Genomic DNA, 18,408 nt, shown 5'->3' on the forward strand with positions numbered 1-18,408 from the left:
ACAAAGAATGTGAGAGATTTAGGCTGGATATGCTTACTTCAAACTCTTTCAAGTGTTTGATTTTTGCACAAGGATCGACAGATGAAAGGAATCCTGACGAGTAGACTGCAGCGGTGGGGCACCATTCTATTAAGCTATGATTACAGAATGGAATATCTGCCTTTAAAAAAGTTGGGGTACGCCGATGGTCTGTCTAGGTTAATTCCGAGAAATAACGAACCGCTGGCGGACACCGTAATAGCAGCGCTAAGAGCGGAAGCGGAAACAAAAGAAGAAATGTGGAACATCGTACGTGAACTACCAGTAACTTTGGAAGAAATAAAAAGAAATGCTAGAAATGACAAAATTATTTAAGAGACGAAAAGAAAACTGTGGTCGATAAAAGGAAATAAAGAAAGGTCTGGTCAAAGAACCGTCAAGATGTGAGCTTGTACTCTATATCTGATGGTGTACGCTCACAGGGTGATCATACGCAGACATTACAGAAGAGAATGCTCAAAGAGTTCCATGTGGGACACCCAGACATCTCTAGAATGAAAGCGATGATGCGAAGTTTCGTATACTTACCAAGCACGGACAAGGAAGTTGAAAACCTGGTAAAAGGCTGTAGAGGATGTGTCTATAAAATACGGTAAACTTTCTTCTAGACAATGCAAAGTGCTATTTTCAGTATGTTTACAAAATGTGCAGTCACGCACAAAAATGATGGCTTTGAAATCGTGTTTCTTGACTGGGTGAAAATGATCAAACTTTAAACCTCTAAAACTTTTTAAAAACTTTTTTCTGGAAAAAGTTGAATAACTCCAGCAATTTAGCTTGGAAAGGCATATCAATATGCTAAATTTTAAAATTTTCAATAAACTTTAATTTTTGAAATACTGGCAAACAAAAGAACTAGATCCGTATTTGCTCCAGCAAAGACGTGTCATATGACTCTGCTCTGTTGATTTCTTCTTCTTCTCTTTGGGAATATCATACTGCCTTTCTGACACCGCCCGTAGAAATTCGTTTTCAAATTTTCGCTTTACTGATGCCTCCAGTTAAGAAAATTGGTCGACAGTACAGTAATGATTATTTATCGTTTGGATTTATTCCCTCTCTCCAGAACTGTCAATTACCAATGTGCCTTCCTTGCCATCAAACACTGACCAATGAAGGAATGAAACCTTCACGCTTGCAGTGTCACTTTGATGCAAAGCATTCTGACAAGAAGGACAAGCCATTGTCATATATTTTGCAATTGAGCGCCTCTTTCAAAAAGCAAACACAAACATTCAACACGCTACTCCAGGAAACTAGTAAGCAGGAGAATGCTGGGTTGACTGCATCGTACAACATTGCATTGCTTGTTGATAAGTCTGGTAAGTCTCTCACAATTAGAGAAACATCGCCCGGTTTTCGAAGAGGTTTTGTCAACCGTTATGCACGAAAAAACTGATAACATTATGAAGAAGATCGCACTTGGTAATAACACGATTTCTCGACGCATCGATTAAATGGCCAACGATGTCTAACATCAGCTCATTAATATTTTCCAGCGTTCTGAATTTTCTATACAAGTGGATGAGTCAACACCTGCAACCCTGCGAGGAAATGCTTTATTCAAAAGGTGCAACTATTTTTACTCTCCCGAATCTTTCTTTTTTGAACATAATATCCCACCAAGTAATATTCTTGCCTGTGCGTCTGATGAAACCCTTTCAATGATAGGAAGATAAAGAGGTTTTTCATCTCTCCCAGAGCGTGAAGTTCCCACCAGATACTAACTGTTCATTTCTTGGCACACCGGCAGCATTTCGTGCCAAAAATATGAACGGTAGATTGAATGTGCGCTACAATTAGTTATCGAAACTGTGAACAAATTGAAGTCCAGTCCTTTGTTTGATCGAATTTTCTGTCAACTCTGAGAAATGATGAGGACTATACTAAACTCTTACACAATACCGAAGTACGGTGGCTGTCAAAAAGAAATTGTGTTTTATGCTTTGCTGAGTTGTTTCATATGATCATATCTTTCTTTGAAGCCACTCCACTATCCGCTTCAATGATGGCTGCAAGGTGCGTTATATTTTTTTCTTTGTGATATATTCACAAAATTAAATGATTTGAATAAGTTATTGCAAGGAAACAAGATCATTTATCACTACCTATTGAAATAAATGGCGACTGTGGAATGCCCACACGCATACACAGACACATATACATACAGTATCAAACATCAGATGAAATGGAGGTGTGTGTGTGTGAGAGAGAGAGAGAGAGAGAGAGAAAGAGAGAGAGCGAGTGAAGGGGTGTGTTATATATACGTACATACATAAATAAATGTGCATACATCTTTTTTGTATGTATGTGTGTGTATGTGTGTGTGTGAGAGAGAGAGAGAGAAGGAGAGAGTGAATGCCATTTAGACATCACAATCTCTCTCTCTCACACACACGCGCACGCACGCACATATATATACAAAAAGATGTATGCATATGTATTTATGTATGTACGTATAGATGATAACACACCCCTTCACTCTCTCTCTCTCTCTCTCACACACATACATACACATACAAACACACACATACATAAATGTATACAAACGTACATACAAAAACACAGATGTGCGTGTGTGACTGACTACAAATACATAGAACAGAACATGGCGCGCAAAGAGTAAATAAATAAAAGCTTTTTACGGAAATTAACGAAGTGTGCGGGTTCAAGCGAGATTTGTGAACTTAGCAAATATTTCTTTCAGTAATTTATTGTAGTTGTTTGCAAATAGCTGATTAAAACTTGAAAGCATTAAAATAGTGAGTGAGAGGTTTCGCAAATGAAAACGGAAAATTTCGCCGTTGCTACGTCAATACCAGAAGTTGGCGTTGAGAAACCTTTGTAAAGAAGTGGATACGTCAATACCAGAAGTTGACGTTGAGAAACCTTTGTAAAGAAGTGGATCATATATATAAAGCAATATTGTTTATTTTTGATAAAAAAAAAATGAACACACTATTATGAACCCGAGATCAAATTATAAATGAATCCCAAGTATGGAAGCAATTCGCGCAGCGAATACATATATATACATACATATATCTAGATATATATATACATATATGTATACATATAAATACATACATACATATACATACATAATACATATATATATATATATATATATATAATATATATATATATATATATATATATATATATAATATATATATATATATATGAAAAGCTATATCAGGGGTGACCTAGACATGCTGAACCACCTCTCGAAGACAGTAAAGGACGGAACTCTACTGGTATCTTTCGATGTGGTGAATCTATACACTAATATCCCACATGACTATGGTATAGAAGCAATCACATTTTGGTTAGAAAAATACCCAGAAGAGATCCCAGGACGAATTAACCACAATTTTATAATTGAAGCACTGAAATTCGTCCTGTTGAACAATCAATTCTTGTTCGATACTACTTACTATCGACAGAAATGCGGAATTGCAATGGGGACCAGAGCTGCTCCAGTGATTGCAAACCTCGTAATGGGTTACCACGAACTTAAGTTATACCAATCATCACTAGAAAAATATGGCGCCTCTTTTAATTGCTACTTTAAGGAGAACTGGAAGAGATATTTAGATGATTGCTTCATACTTTGGCAAGATAGCATGGATCAACTCCTTGATTTCAAAAGAATGCTCAATAACATACACAGCAATATACAATTCACTATGGAACACAACAGTAAGCAACTCCCTTTTCTAGACATCTTAATTATAATAGCTAACAACCATATAGAAACAGACATCTTTTATAAACCCACAGATTCTAAACAATATCTATTATTTAACTCCTGCCACCCCAAACACATAAAAATCAACATACCCTTTAACCTAGCAAAAAGAATCTGCACCATAGTTTCCGATACATACACTCGAGAACATAGACTCCTTGAACTTAGATCTACACTAACTAAAAGACATTACCCAATCTCATTAGTAAATGAAGGCATCAAAAGAGCTAAGGAAATAGATATACAAAGATTAAGGAAAACTAGCCGAAATACTAAACAAGACTTAAAAATACTCCCGTACATCTCCACACATAACCCCAGAAACAACGAAGCCTTCAACATCATCACCCAAAACCTTCCCATCCTCAGAGCAGACAAAACAATGAACAAAATTTTAAGCTCATATAAAATTATAAAAAGCAAAAAGCAACCGAAGTCACTGAAAAAAATATTAACCAGCGCTAGACTTTACCCACTAACAACTGAGCCAAAAGTGACAAAATGTAAAGCGAGGACTCCCTGTATATATGATATGTGTCTATGTATATACATATGTTTGTATGTATAATAGTACATGTACACACATGCACGCACGAGGGAACATTGAGAACGAAACTATTGTACTTCTTCGTAATATATCAAGAGTACACATCTCTCTCTCTCTCTCTCTCTCTCTCTCTCTATATATATATATATATATATATATATATATATATATATATATATATAAAACCAGCAGAAGCTATATATTTATATAACACTACTAAATATTACTAAACATAATAAGAATAGTTCTCAATTACAACCAAATATTTTAAATACCGTCTAACTGAAAGGGATTGTGAAGACATCTACAGGACGAAGTAGACTACGCATACATACAATATGAAGTCTTCCCAAGTCAATGTCGATGAAATCATGGACTGCTTAGGAGTTTCTCGATTTTTCCATATTACCCAGTACTTATTACTCAGCAGTTCACTGATGGTCCCGGTCTTTAACAGCTATCTTTTCATATTTACTGGTTGGTATCTATCTATCTATCTATCTATCTATCTATCTACTATCTATCTATCTATCTATCTATCTATCTATCTATCTATCTATCTATCTATCTATTTATCTATCTGTCTGTCTGTCTGTCTGTCTGTCTTTCTCCCCAAATACAACAATATATATATATATCGAAATGTAACACGTGACAATTATTCGGTAGCCATGATAAAACTCCGACATCTCTTCAGTTATCTGGCCATTTTTTCCCGATGGCCATATAATTGAAGAGATGGCGGCGTGGATTTGCACCTCGGCATCCGAAACTTGGAGTTTTATCATGGCTACTGAATAATTGTCACATATTACATTTACAGATAAATTCCTCTGTTTACATAATATCGAGGTCTTTTTCTTTGTTTTGTTGTCTTACCGTTTTTATCAATATATATACATATATATATATATATATATATATATATATATATATATTATATATATATATACAGTAGCGTGCGGTGACTTCCGGCGTTGGGCATGCAATTAATTTCATTGTCCCCCCCCCCCCGGGCAATTTTTCAGTAAGACATTTTCGTATTCCTACGATTACATATAAGAGATTCTGAATATGCAGAATAAACAGGGAATAAAAAATGGCTGTGCAGAGATGATCCTGAAATAAGTGTATTGTTTGTATTATTCTTTGCTCTTCGAAACGTCAGTACTTTCCCATCCTCATTCTCCCTTAGAAAAGTCTAAAAATCATAAGTGAAATGTAATAAAGATGAAATTGGATTCTGTCAATATTTTTGCATATTCAGAATCTCTGTTAAAGGTAGGAATCCGAAAAAAAATTTTCACATAAATTCGTTTTTCAAAGGGGTGCGATTCTGCATTAGCCCCTATACCTATCGGTTGAGCTGAATGAATGATTTAATTAAAAGAACACATTTAGTTACATTATATGGCCATGGTTTTAGATCGTTACGCTCTCGAAGACAAGTCAGGTTCTTTATCATGCTACTTGTCAATTCCGGGAAAATTATTGACTGTTCTGAGACTTACTGAACTCCATACATTAAAGGACTACGTCTCACGCACAAACATTGAAAATACATGCATATACATGAATACGCACACAATGAAAGACAGCGAAAATTCAACATTGTAAAAAGCCTCCCAAAACTGTGTGGCAGAGAAAATCAACATCTCTGAGATTGAAACAAGACACTTATTGAAAGTGAAACAAAACACTTATTTACGGCCGTAAATAGACTACACCCAGCAGCACAGAAAGGGAAATCTATGTAGGTTAGGTTTCACGAAGAAATCAAAGCATTTCTCCTGCGAAACAATACTGATGTAAGAAGGTCGAACCTTACGTTATAACAAACACTAAGCAAAACCTGTAATATATGCTCTTTAATATATTATTTTTTTTAATGTTTTAAAATGTTACTTAGCTCATTTATAAATTAATTCAATTCTTCGATCTTTCTGGGCAAATATATCTATCACATTTTCATAGAAATCTTCTCTTTTCATCAATTCTTGTAATAAATCTTTTTCAATTGACATTAGTGCTAACCCAGACAGTCTTCTTTCTCCTGTCGCATTTCTTTGGTATGTTTTAATTCTACTTAATGCAGAAAAGGATCGCTCTACAGAAGCAGTGGTAGACGGAATTGTCAAAATCAACTTGCACAGATTGAAGAGTTCTGGCATAGCTTCAACAAGATCAGTGCTGTTAATGTAACTCATTAAATGACTTACACTTGGTTTTTTTAAATCTTTCATTGAATACATCACATTGAGCTCACTTTGTAATCGTATTACATCAAAAAATCTGCCATAGGTGTTCTTAAAGAATCTAAAGAGTCCACAGGAAATTGTTTGCAATACTCATCAACTTTGTTGAAATTCAAAAGTTCCATGAATTTAAACTCTTCTAAGGATGAATATCGTGCTTTTATTGGTCAACTATTGTACTTATAATTTTGTTATAAAGCGTTCTATAATGTCGTTGGGGATCAATAGATATATTCTTGGATCTCTGAATTCCGATTCCTGCATCGACTCCATTTTTTCCCCTAACCTATCATAAAAGACTGAAAAATTATCAAGTTTGTTTTCGAGTACAGTTCTAGTTTTATCTATTTGCTGTTTACAATACACTATGTCATGACTTTTACTCTGGAGTATGTTAAATAAGACGTCAGTAAAAGAAAAAAATGTCACTGAATACCTCTAACAAAAATAAGAAATCAGGAGCTTTTAAGTGTGTAAGAATCCAATTGCTGAATTTATGGTGGTATCATCCCATGCTTCAGGATTTTCAATGATGTGTTCAAAAAGGCTGATTATGAAATTATAATTTTCCTTTGTGGTAATAATAAGACGTGAGGAGTAATTCCATCTAGTTGCTGTTGCTTTCGGAAATCTTTTTTTAACAATATTATCTAATGCATTAGTCCTTTTCGGTGATTTCGTAAAAAATGTACCGAGTCCGTTTATTGTAGAAAAAAATATCTTGCATTCTTTCATAGCAGAGCATGATTGTGAAAGAACTAAATTTAGGATATGGCACAACAATGAATAAAGATCGCACATTCATATTTCTTTCTTACTTTTGCCTGTAACCCATTTAGTTGTCCTGCCATTGTAGGCGGCCATCATATGTCTGCGCAATCAATTTGTTTCCACATTCCCACGTCTCAATGCATTTAAAAACATGTTCAGATAAAGCATTTGCAGATCGATCTTCACTAACATCACTAAAACCGATAAATCGTTCTTTCGTCACACAGTCTTCTGTAACAACGTAACAAAACTGTTGACAGTTGTGAAGATGCTGAGACATCAGATGTCTCATCAACAAGAATAGAAACAAACTTAGCTTGGTCAATTTCCTTCTGCATCTCATTCAACATAACTTTATGAATTGCTTCGATCAAGTATTTTGAATTCTGTTCGACAGACCAGTGAAGATAGAAGCTGTATCTAAATGACATTCCATTTGTTTGTCATATTTACTGATCAAATAAACGAGTTCTTTATAATTTCCCCGATTATTAGAGCCTTCAGATTCAAAATGACCCCGAAACGATAATTCCTGGAGGCCTAAAAAAATAACAACATCGATCAATCGTTGCAGAATGGATCTGTTTCGTCGAACTTTCTCATTATGCTGTTGTATGCTTTGATTTTTACGTGCATCTAATTGTAAGTCTATGCGAACATTCCCGAATATTTTAAGGTCTATCAAACATTTTATATGCCTTTGAGAACGCTCGTGCTTTAGCATAGCCATATGTAAATTATTTAAATCATCATAGCCTTTATCATTCCAAACATTTTTTTTAAGCCAAAAAGTAAACACGGCCAACAGAATAATTTATAAGAGCAACACTTCCAGTTAACCATTTCTTCTTTCATACGAATTACCTGAAATTGTCTCGTGAATTCTTGTTGTAGCTTCGCAAATTAGGTAAATTCGGTGTTGGTCTGCCACGATTTATAATTAATTTTTTCCCATCGAAGTCCCTTTTAGAAAAACTAGTTCTCAAAATATCGTTATAGCACACATTTCACTCATTTTGAAAAAGGCTGCTCTTATTTAAGGACCCACGTGGAAGCGCCGGCGTAAATTTTAAGTCAATTTCAATAAAACGAAAAATACCCTTTGTTAAATTAATTTAAGATTAATTAGCTATTTCTGAAATAAGAAATATAACATAGATATTTTTGCTTTCAAAACTTTCTAAAAATATGATAGTGCAAACGGATGTTTTGGATAAAAAATTTCTTACTTACAAGCGAAGGCTATTCCAACATTTCAGCTGGCTAAAACAAGAATTATGGGACGCTCTTGTTCCGGTAAAAATAGCCAGAGAAGCGTGATATGCGATCTTAGAACAGCATGACACGCCAAACTGAATTTGTCGAATCGTTGAGAGAGAAGGGGGTTGACCATTTCTCGTAGCATATCTTTTAACAAAGAAAGAGGAAAGAAGGGACAAACTATCAAAGACAGAGAGAAGGGGACTCATGCTGTCTTCTCAACGCATGACAAGCGATAAATTTATCGAGTCACTAAGATAGAGAGAGAGAGAGAGAGAGAGAGAGAGAGAGAGAGAGAGGAAGGAAGGACAAACTAATACAGACAGAGAGGGAGTGTGTATCATGCGATCTTCTAAAAGCATTTATCAAAGCAGATGTACGAAGTGGAGACAATATTTCTAAAACAACTGGACGTATTTTCTTTGAAACAAAGAAGGCATGCAGCGCATACCTTGCATTGCTAAGAGTGCACGCCTCTGATATATATATATATATATATATATATATAATATGAGTCTATACACACACACACACACACACATACACACAAGAACGTTACCCGTCGTACAACGGGTATCTTTGGAAACGAACAAATATACTTTTGCTACTGTGAGTAATATCAGGAAATGTGACATATGTACAATAATCATACTTTAACTTTTTTTACATTCGATGCTTCTACAAAATGATTAGGTGAATGCTAATGTTTTAAAGAAGAATATTTATTATCTCTCTATATAAAACTGAAATGCGTTTCGACCGCTTGGATCGCTTTCAAAGCCACTACAATCCGTCGGATTGACTCCAAAATTTACCCGCTCTACGCGCGGGTCACCTTCAGCTAGTTTTATAATAAAATTAAATAAATTACTCATTTGTTTAACTCTTCTCATAATTACTCTGTCATTTATTGCTTCCTCTTTCTTCTTCCTTCTCTTCCCCCACTTTTTTATTCTGTTTTTCTTACTACATTTCCTTCAATCATTGTATGCCATCAAGCCTAGTATGTACAATTATCCTACACCTTATATGTTAACTCTCTATATATCTCTTTTACTCTCTCTCTCTCTCTCTCCCTCTCTTTATATATATACGAGTATGCCATGCAGTAAATGTTCCTCACAATCCTGTTTCCATATGTTCTACACATTTACCTCTTATTACATATTTTGCAGCGCTTTCTCCAGAGCATCGATGTCAGAATCTGACAGATTTCCAGCTCGATCAATACAACATATCGATCAGTAACGTTCGTCTAATATATAGGAACTGTTCTATTGAAATCATAAGTTCTGATGGAAGAATTCCAGCCAAAAACGAAAGTCTGGCCTGTCTAAATGGTTATCACTATATGAAGCCAGTTCATATGTCACTAACCTCGCAGGCAGGTTAACTACCTTATTATTATTATTATTATAATTGTTGTTGTTGTTGTTGTTGTTGTTGTTGTTGTTGTTGTTGTCGTCGTCGTCGTCGTCGTCGTCGTCGTCGTCGTCGTCGTCGTCGTTGTTATTGTCGCTATTATTATTATTACTATTATTATTATTATTATTATTATTATTATTATTATTATTATTTTATCATCTTTCTTCAATTCCGTTTCCATTTCTTACCGAGTGTCTTCCTGACACTTAGGGTAGAGAAACGCACTGTATAAATTGGTAGGCCATTAAAATAAACGCACCAAATAGTCCATTTACAAAGTCATGTGATAGAGAAAAGGGGGAAGAAAGAGAAAAAGGAAAAAATAAAAAATATAAAAATAAACAAAGAAAATAAAGGGGGAAAAGGGAAAGAAAATTCACAGCGACAATGCTCTTCTCAATACGTGTAACGTACCAGTTAAGACAATCTTTTGCACTTCCTGTATGGATGGTAAGACAGGGACCATTCTTAAATAATTTTCAGTTCCGTTTTTGTTCATTCCAAGTGCTCCTACAATCACTGGTATTGTAACCATCTTGAGACGTCTCATCTTTTCGATTTCTATGAGCAAATCTTTATATTTTCTGAGCTTATCAAATTCTTTTGTCGAGATATTATGGTCACAAGGTATGCTCATGTCAATCAATAAACAGACTTTACTGTTTTGATCTTTCACAACAATATCTGGTTTGTTGCCTTGATGGTCCGTCTGTACATACTGGTAAGTCTCAAAGAATCGTTACATTTTCTCCCTCAGTTACAGCCTCAGGGTAGCGCTTGTACCATTTGTCAGCGGTTTTGATTTTATAAAGCCGACACATTATCCAATGTCGATATTGGCCAACTCTGTCATGTCTTGATTTGTACTCTACAGGTGCTAAAACTTTACATCCAGAGATTAGGTGGTCCACTGTTTCTATCCCATCGTTGCAGTATCGGCACTTTGGGTCTACACCATTTTTGATCACATTGGCTTGATAGTTCTGGGTCAATAAGTTCTGATCTTGGGCAGCCAAGATAAAGCCTTCACTCTCCATAGACACTGATGGGTATGCTTCTGGTCTACACCAGCTTGTTTGCTACGGGTCACATATTTTCCATGCAGAGGTTTTTGTTTCCACATATCAGCCAGTTGTTCAAACGCATTTTGCTTTGCTATTGATTTAAACTTCTTTGAAACTACAGTTGCTGCACATCCATCGTGCTGTTCAACCTGGGTATTATGCATAAGCTCACTTGAAAATAATTTGCTCTCCTTCATTACAGAATGTAGCTTCTTACGTCTTTCATGGTCCTCAACGTGTTTTAGCATCCAGTCATTAGATGTTTCAAGAAATTTTGCCAGTCCAATTGAAGTGATTTTGTAGGAGATTTCAAATTGGATCAAGCCGCGACCTCCTTATTTCGCTCATATTCCAGTTCAACACATTGAAACTGTAAATAACAGCCGGAACGCTAAAGGATTTATAGCTAACACCTTGTTACGTGCATTTAACTCGGATTTGAAGATTGCCCAAACTCTCCTGTAACACTCCTTCCTGATCTTCTCTTTACATGCTGAATTTATTCCGAGGTATTTGTAAGTTTGTTCCTGCTCGAATTCTTTTATAACTGTGTCAACATCCAAATTCCCTGAATGTGAGGTCTTCAGCTTCCCTTTCAGGAAAGTGGCCTTGGCACATTTATCAAAACCAAATTCCATCCCAATGTCATCACTGAATGCTTTCACATGGTAGTACATGGTAGTCATTCAAGCTCATATCGTCTTTGCCATAAAGTTTTACGTATCAAATAGATTACTTATTTTCTTGTCGCCAATTTTATATCCATACCCTGTTCTGTTAAGTTCACTTGCAAGGGGTATTAGGGCTATGCAGAAAATTAAAGATGAAAGTGTGTCACCTTGGAAAATGCCGCAGTCGATATTATTGTTTGTGGTCAGTACTTCATTAGAGTGGCACATTTGGAGATTCGTATTCCACACTGACATGTTGTGCTTCAAAAAGTTTTGAAATCACAGGAGAAATTTTGAAGAAATTCAGCGATTTCAAGATTCATGAATGTGGTATGCTGTCGAATGCCTTTTTTATAATCAATCCAAGTGGAACTGAGATTTGTGTTTGTTATGACAGTTCTCAAGGACCATGCGATTGATTAAGAGTTGGTCTTTGCATCCATATGAGCTCTTTTTGTTCAGAGGGGAAAATATAGTTCTGTTCCATAAATTTGTATGTTTTCTCCACGAGGATGGACGTTAAAATTTTATACGTGGGAGATGTTTGGGGAAATTTGATTTCATTATTCTTCGGGAGTAGGTAAGTAATACTTCTTGCTAACCAATCAGGTGTTTTCGTAGGACCTCTCATAATTTCATTGAGTTCACTCTAAATAGAATTTAGAGTGGACAGTGAATGGATGACAAGAAGAGACAGAGGTGTATCGGGTAAACTTAGTTGGAGAAAGATTGCAGCAAGCTAGTTCAGAGAAAGAGGGGTTGTTGTAATAGCAAAAAAAAAAAAAACAAAGAAAGCGGAGACGGAGCGTTTGTGGGTGCGAGCTTGTAATACAATTGGTAAATCAGTATTTTCCAATCAGTAGGATAGATTGTTTTTCGATATTATATATGATGTATGCGCATGGAAAAAGTGACATCGTTTCAGATGTAGAAGCAATATCCGATTGTCCTACCCTACTTCACCTCTGAGACTGGAAATAGTGATACGAACAAGGTTCTGTTTAATTCATAGCAATACCCACGGAGAAGACTTGATCATGAAGGTTATTCTTGAGAGCCGATGTTCCGAGGAGGAAGGACTGGGTATTTTAGTTTGTGAAGAGTGTTGGATGTTCGGTAATAACAGAGGTAACAAGGAGTGGAAAGAATAATGGGTTGGAAGTGCCTGAGTGCAGAATGTGCGAGACCATCCGACTCTATGAAAGAACTCATTTTAATAGCACTAGGAAAGCCATAGAAAGGAAATAGTACATTTGTGAGTAATTGAACGCGGAAGGCCAATAACTGATCAGAATTAAACTGCTCCCTGACTCTGAAGGGAAAAACTAGTCTTTAGAATACAATTTTTGCTATACCATGAACGTGAGATCGCCAGGAAAGGCTATCAAAAAGTCATATCGTAACATTGTAATGACTTCGTGTGTTCTCTGAGACTAATGACGGTGAGATGCAATATTATTTTCATTATGTACAATGATTTTGTCTATGTAAAGGAAACAATTATAGCCGCCATGATTGGAGAACATTTTTTAGGGCTCAATTCTTTGAGGATTTTGTAAGAGAAACAAAAAATTGTTTATATTGGGTCAGACCGAAAATAATGCGGTTTTTTCAATTGCATGAAATTTTGGACTGAATAGTGACTGGTGATGAGAATGGGTTAACTATAGAAATGTCAACCGCTTAGGACAATGGGCAGAGAAGGGAGACGAGATAAACTACCTGCATCAGCTTGTTATAAAAGCAGGTAGTAATTTTACCTTATACTTATTCTTAGTGCAAGTTTTGATGAGTACAGTTCCATTTTAACATTTTTTCAAAGCTATGGTGGAAGTGACAAAGGTGTATATTCGGCATATTTTGCTTTATGAGTTCAATAAAGGCAACGATACAACGGAAAGTGCAAGTCATATTAATGCAGTATATGGGGATCAGACAATAAGCATAAGCCAGTGTCAACGGTGGTTCCAGAAATTCCAAGCCGGAAACTATAGCCTAGAACACGAGCCTCGTCCTGAAAGGTGCGTAGAGCTCGCCAAGGACGCCCTGCAAGACCTGGTGGCATACAATCCTATTGTAAATGTTGAAGAAGTAGCAGAGAAGTTTGGATTTGGTCATTCAATCATTCATCGGCACCTGCGTGCCATTGGAAAAGTCAGCAAATTGGGTAAATGGGTTCCTCACAAACTTACGAGTCTAATCGCGGGCAGAGAGTGAATGTGTGCTCTTCTTTGCTGTCATGTCTCACGAATGAACCTTTTTTGGACTGAATAGTAACTGGTGACGAGAAATGGGTTCCCTATAAAAATGTCAAGCGCCGAGGACAATGAGCAGGGAAAGGAGAAACACCGGCACCCCAGGTTAAAGAAGGTCTTCACCCACGTAACGTGTTGTTGTCTGTTTGGTGGGATATGAAAGATTTAGTCCACCCTGAACTTTTAAACCCAAATCAAAGGATAGTAAAGGAGATCTATTGCGAGCAGCTTGAGTGGCTTAAATCAGTGCTGGAAGAAAAGCCACCATTTTTAGTTTCAAGCCGAAAGGTGTTCTTTCATCGAGATAAAGATCGGCCACATACAGCGAGGATGACATTTCAAAGGCTGGAGCAGTTTGAATGGTAAACGATGCCCCCCACATCATATTCGCCAGACATTGCCCCATCTGATTATCATTTATTCCTCAGTCTTCAAAATCATTTGGACGGAAAAAAATATGAATTCTGTAGACGAATACTGGAGGGGTATTTTTTGTCACAGACAATTGGATTTTGGAAGAGGGGCCTTACAAATCTGCGAGTTAGATGGAAGAGCATTGTAGAAAATGAAGGAGAGTATATTTTAGATTAAAAAAGAACTTTATCTTAATTTTGAAAAATAAAAGAAGTATTAAAAAACGCGTTATTTATGGGATGATCCAATATTTTGTCATTTGTCTAATATCGTTTGTGTGCAATTTTAGAGGCCTAATGCTATAGGTCGAACCCCATAAAATTCTTTAAACCAAAAAATAAAACCCTTAATAAGAAAAAAATGTACCTATGAAACAAGAAATACTAAAGTGCTGCTTTTGATGTAATTAAATGTCCTTATACTAGAAATTTTTAAGCCGTGTTGCTGATCAGAGAAATCACATCACAAGTATTTTTATATTTGCAGTGGGATCTAGTATGTAACAGAAAAGGTCTAGCAGAGACTAGTCAGACGATATATATTTTTGGTCAACTCTTTGGCGGATTGGCATCACCATATTTCATTGACAGATTTGGAAGAAAACCTCCCCGGATTTTGAGTAATTTTTTACTAGTCATCATCAATTTAATTTGTGCATTTTCACCGTCCTATGCCGTGTTTGCATCGATGCGGTTCTTTGCAGGGATTTTCCGAGAGGTATGTGTTTTATTGAGGATTTTATTATACAGTAGACTTGTATTTTTCCTTCAGCGGGAAAAAGATCATAGGCTGTGGGTATTTGTGCAAGCGACTGAGAGTGGGTGTATGTTTTTCAGAGTTCTTTCTGTTAATGCATATTTCTATCTTCTCCCAACTTTTTACTCCCCTTTGACTATTACTAAGCAGAGGTACCCGACGATAATACTAGGGTATTAAGACAGAACATACTATACTTACTCTTTTACTTGTTTCAGTCATTTGACTGCGGCCATGCTGGAGCACCGCCTTTAGTCGAGCAGCTCGACCCCGGGACTTATTATTTTGTAAGCCCAGTACTTATTCTATCGGTCTCTTTTGCCGAACCGCTAATTAACGGGGACATAAACACACCACCATCGGTTGTCAAGCAATGCTAGGGGGACAAACACAGACACACAAACACACACACGCATATATATATATATATATATATATATATATATATATATATATATATATATATGCATATATACGACGGGCTTCTTTCAGTTTCCGTACTTTAAATAATTATATACATACATAAGACATATATTGTATCGAAACAATACGACTCACTAATCTGGTCATTATATATATGCATATGTGTATGTATTATACACACATACTCACACACACACAACATGCACACACACACACACACACACACACACACACACACAAGTAGATATATATTATCTACTTTTCCTTAGATGATTACTGTCACTGTATACAAGGTCTTCTACAGTGATGAATCTAAGTATTAATGGGCTATGGAGTATACTGTAAACCGTTAATCATTCACATATATTCGCTTCAATGGAAATATACGTAACCATATATTTTGCAGGCTTACTTGATCACCACTTTCGCTGCTATTCCGGAACTTTATTCGAAAAAGAAGCGAGTTTTAATGAGTGGATTATCGACTGTGTTATGGAGCGTATGGAGTACTCTTGGTGGGGCGGCAGCGTACTTGCTCAAAGATTACTGTTGGAATGTCATTTATTTGTTCAATGCTACTATCTCAGGATGTTTTATCATAGAGGTTTTGTGAGTATCTATCTCTTTCACTCCTTTGTCACCATGAGTAATCTCAGGAAACATGCCAGAGATACAATAAATATATTTATACCCACTTAAACGTCGACGGGTCTCGGGTCTCAAGCCTCAGTCATGGCGTTGGAGGTAGCAGGGATTTATCTTCCCGCTAGCTTTATAAACAAGAGTGCAATATAAAAGCTTCACTCATGGTAACTACCGCAGTATAGTTTGTTCAATCGGAACATCCACGTTGAAGTGGGTATAAATATTACCTTTCACAACCGCTAGCGCTGATTTATATTTCTTAACAAGCTGACTCATCGCGTCTCTAGCGGCTGTTCTGCGACTGTCAATTTATATATCGCTGGCAGGAGATGAATTGCCGCTGCCTCTAGCAGTCAAGTGTCCATCATTGACAAGACCAAACAAGGTCGAAATCCCGTGATCTGGTTGTCTCGGCGCTTGAGTTAGCGGGGAATTATCTTCCCGGTAGCGATATAATAAGAGTGCATTTTACACCAAAAAGCCAATATGGGAACTTCTCTCCTGGTAACTACCACAGTATAGTTTGTTCTAATAGAGTACGTGGGCATAAGTATTACCTCTCAGTAATATCGCAAATATATACAATAAATATAATTTAACATTTATAAAATTTACAAGAGTTTATGCAAAATGATGAAATGAATAGTTTCTTTCGAAAGAAAAAAAATATTTATTACCTTTAAATGAAATTAAAACAATATCGAAAGTTTTTAAGAAACGAAGGCAAAATCCCTTAATTTCACACTAAGTATGCGCGTGAAATTATACTAAGGAATTTCACACGCATCTCGATTTTCGTCTACTACTGCTATATATCTGTGGTTTTTTTAACATAACACGTCTATAAATGATGCCATCTCGAGATAAGTACAATAGTTTAACATACTTTCAACTATGTATATACTTTATATATGATACACAAATTGCTATTTTGAATTAATAATATGTATGCATTTGATATTTCTTATATCTAATTTTTCTAGTTTCCTGGCGGAATCTATCCGATGGCTTTTCGCTAATTCGAAAGTAAAGCAAGCTAAAAAGGTAATCAAAATGGCTGCTAAACAGAATAACGTTGACTTTGAACACATCTGGAGCATAGCATTAAAAAATAACCCAGTGCAAGAAGCAGCCAATCAGAGGGATGGAAATAATCCTGACAACCGACATCGTGACCTCCAAGTTCAGGCAGACGATGCAGCAGTTAACCACACAGAAGACCACGTTAAGAAAGACATCGCAACGACAGACACCTCGGAGCAACCGAGTGAAAAAGAAATGTCAAAATTTATCCAGGTGAAGGCTATTTTTAAAACACCTTACCTAAGGAAAATTACTATTGCCATTTCCATCTGCTGGTGAGACCAAATAATTGATTATTTTTGTTAATTTCAATTAAATTGTGAAAGTATTCATATTTCTATCAATCCTAAGTCTATGGATTCTTGACTGAACACGTTCACTTACATCTACCTTTCTTCTTTCTCTGTAGTTTGCACACGTGTGTGCATGCATATACGTATGAAGGTATACAGGTACATACATACATACATGTATATATATATATATATATATATATATATTATATATATATGTATGTATATATATATATATATATATGTATATATATATATATATGTATATATTATATATATATGTATATATATATATATATATGTATGTATATATATATATATATATATATATATATGTATATATATATATATATATATATATATATATAATATATATATATATATATATATATATATATATATAAAATAAAGGGTAAAATTAATTAATCAATTAATAATAATAATTTTACCAAGTAGTTCGGTATGTTAAAAGAACCGTTATCGGTAACCTTATACAAGTATTCTATAATTATAAATCATAATTATGCTTATAATTATAGATTTTTTTGTGTATATATATATATATACACACATGCATGTGTGTGTGTGTGTGTGTGTGTGTATACAGAGGTGGGCACCGTTAATTGAAAAGTTAACTTTGTTAATCGTTAATTCGTTTATTCTTTGAAAATGTAACGGAAGTTAAAGTTAATCCATTAACGCTAACTTTTATTGAAAAAAAAAGCTTAACTACAGTTTAATACCCCCCACCGAATG

At 35.5% G+C, this 18,408-nt stretch overlaps 1 protein-coding gene across 1 annotated transcript in view; it reads left to right on the forward strand.

Moving 5' to 3' along the window:
- The first annotated feature begins 4,564 nt into the window (after positions 1-4,564).
- Positions 4,565-18,408, forward strand: part of LOC118765384 (solute carrier family 22 member 7-like) — a 29,591-nt gene continuing 15,747 nt past the window's right edge. The window contains exons 1-5 of the mRNA XM_036507349.1: positions 4,565-4,814; positions 9,799-10,007; positions 14,939-15,169; positions 16,038-16,240; positions 17,260-17,634. Of these exons, the coding sequence (XP_036363242.1) occupies positions 4,676-4,814; positions 9,799-10,007; positions 14,939-15,169; positions 16,038-16,240; positions 17,260-17,634 (1,157 nt within the window). The 5' untranslated portion in view covers positions 4,565-4,675. The remainder of the gene's footprint in view (positions 4,815-9,798; positions 10,008-14,938; positions 15,170-16,037; positions 16,241-17,259; positions 17,635-18,408) is intronic.

The sequence above is a fragment of the Octopus sinensis genome, linkage group LG11 (genome assembly GCF_006345805.1).
Source record: "Octopus sinensis linkage group LG11, ASM634580v1, whole genome shotgun sequence".
Classification (NCBI taxonomy): domain Eukaryota; kingdom Metazoa; phylum Mollusca; class Cephalopoda; order Octopoda; family Octopodidae; genus Octopus; species Octopus sinensis.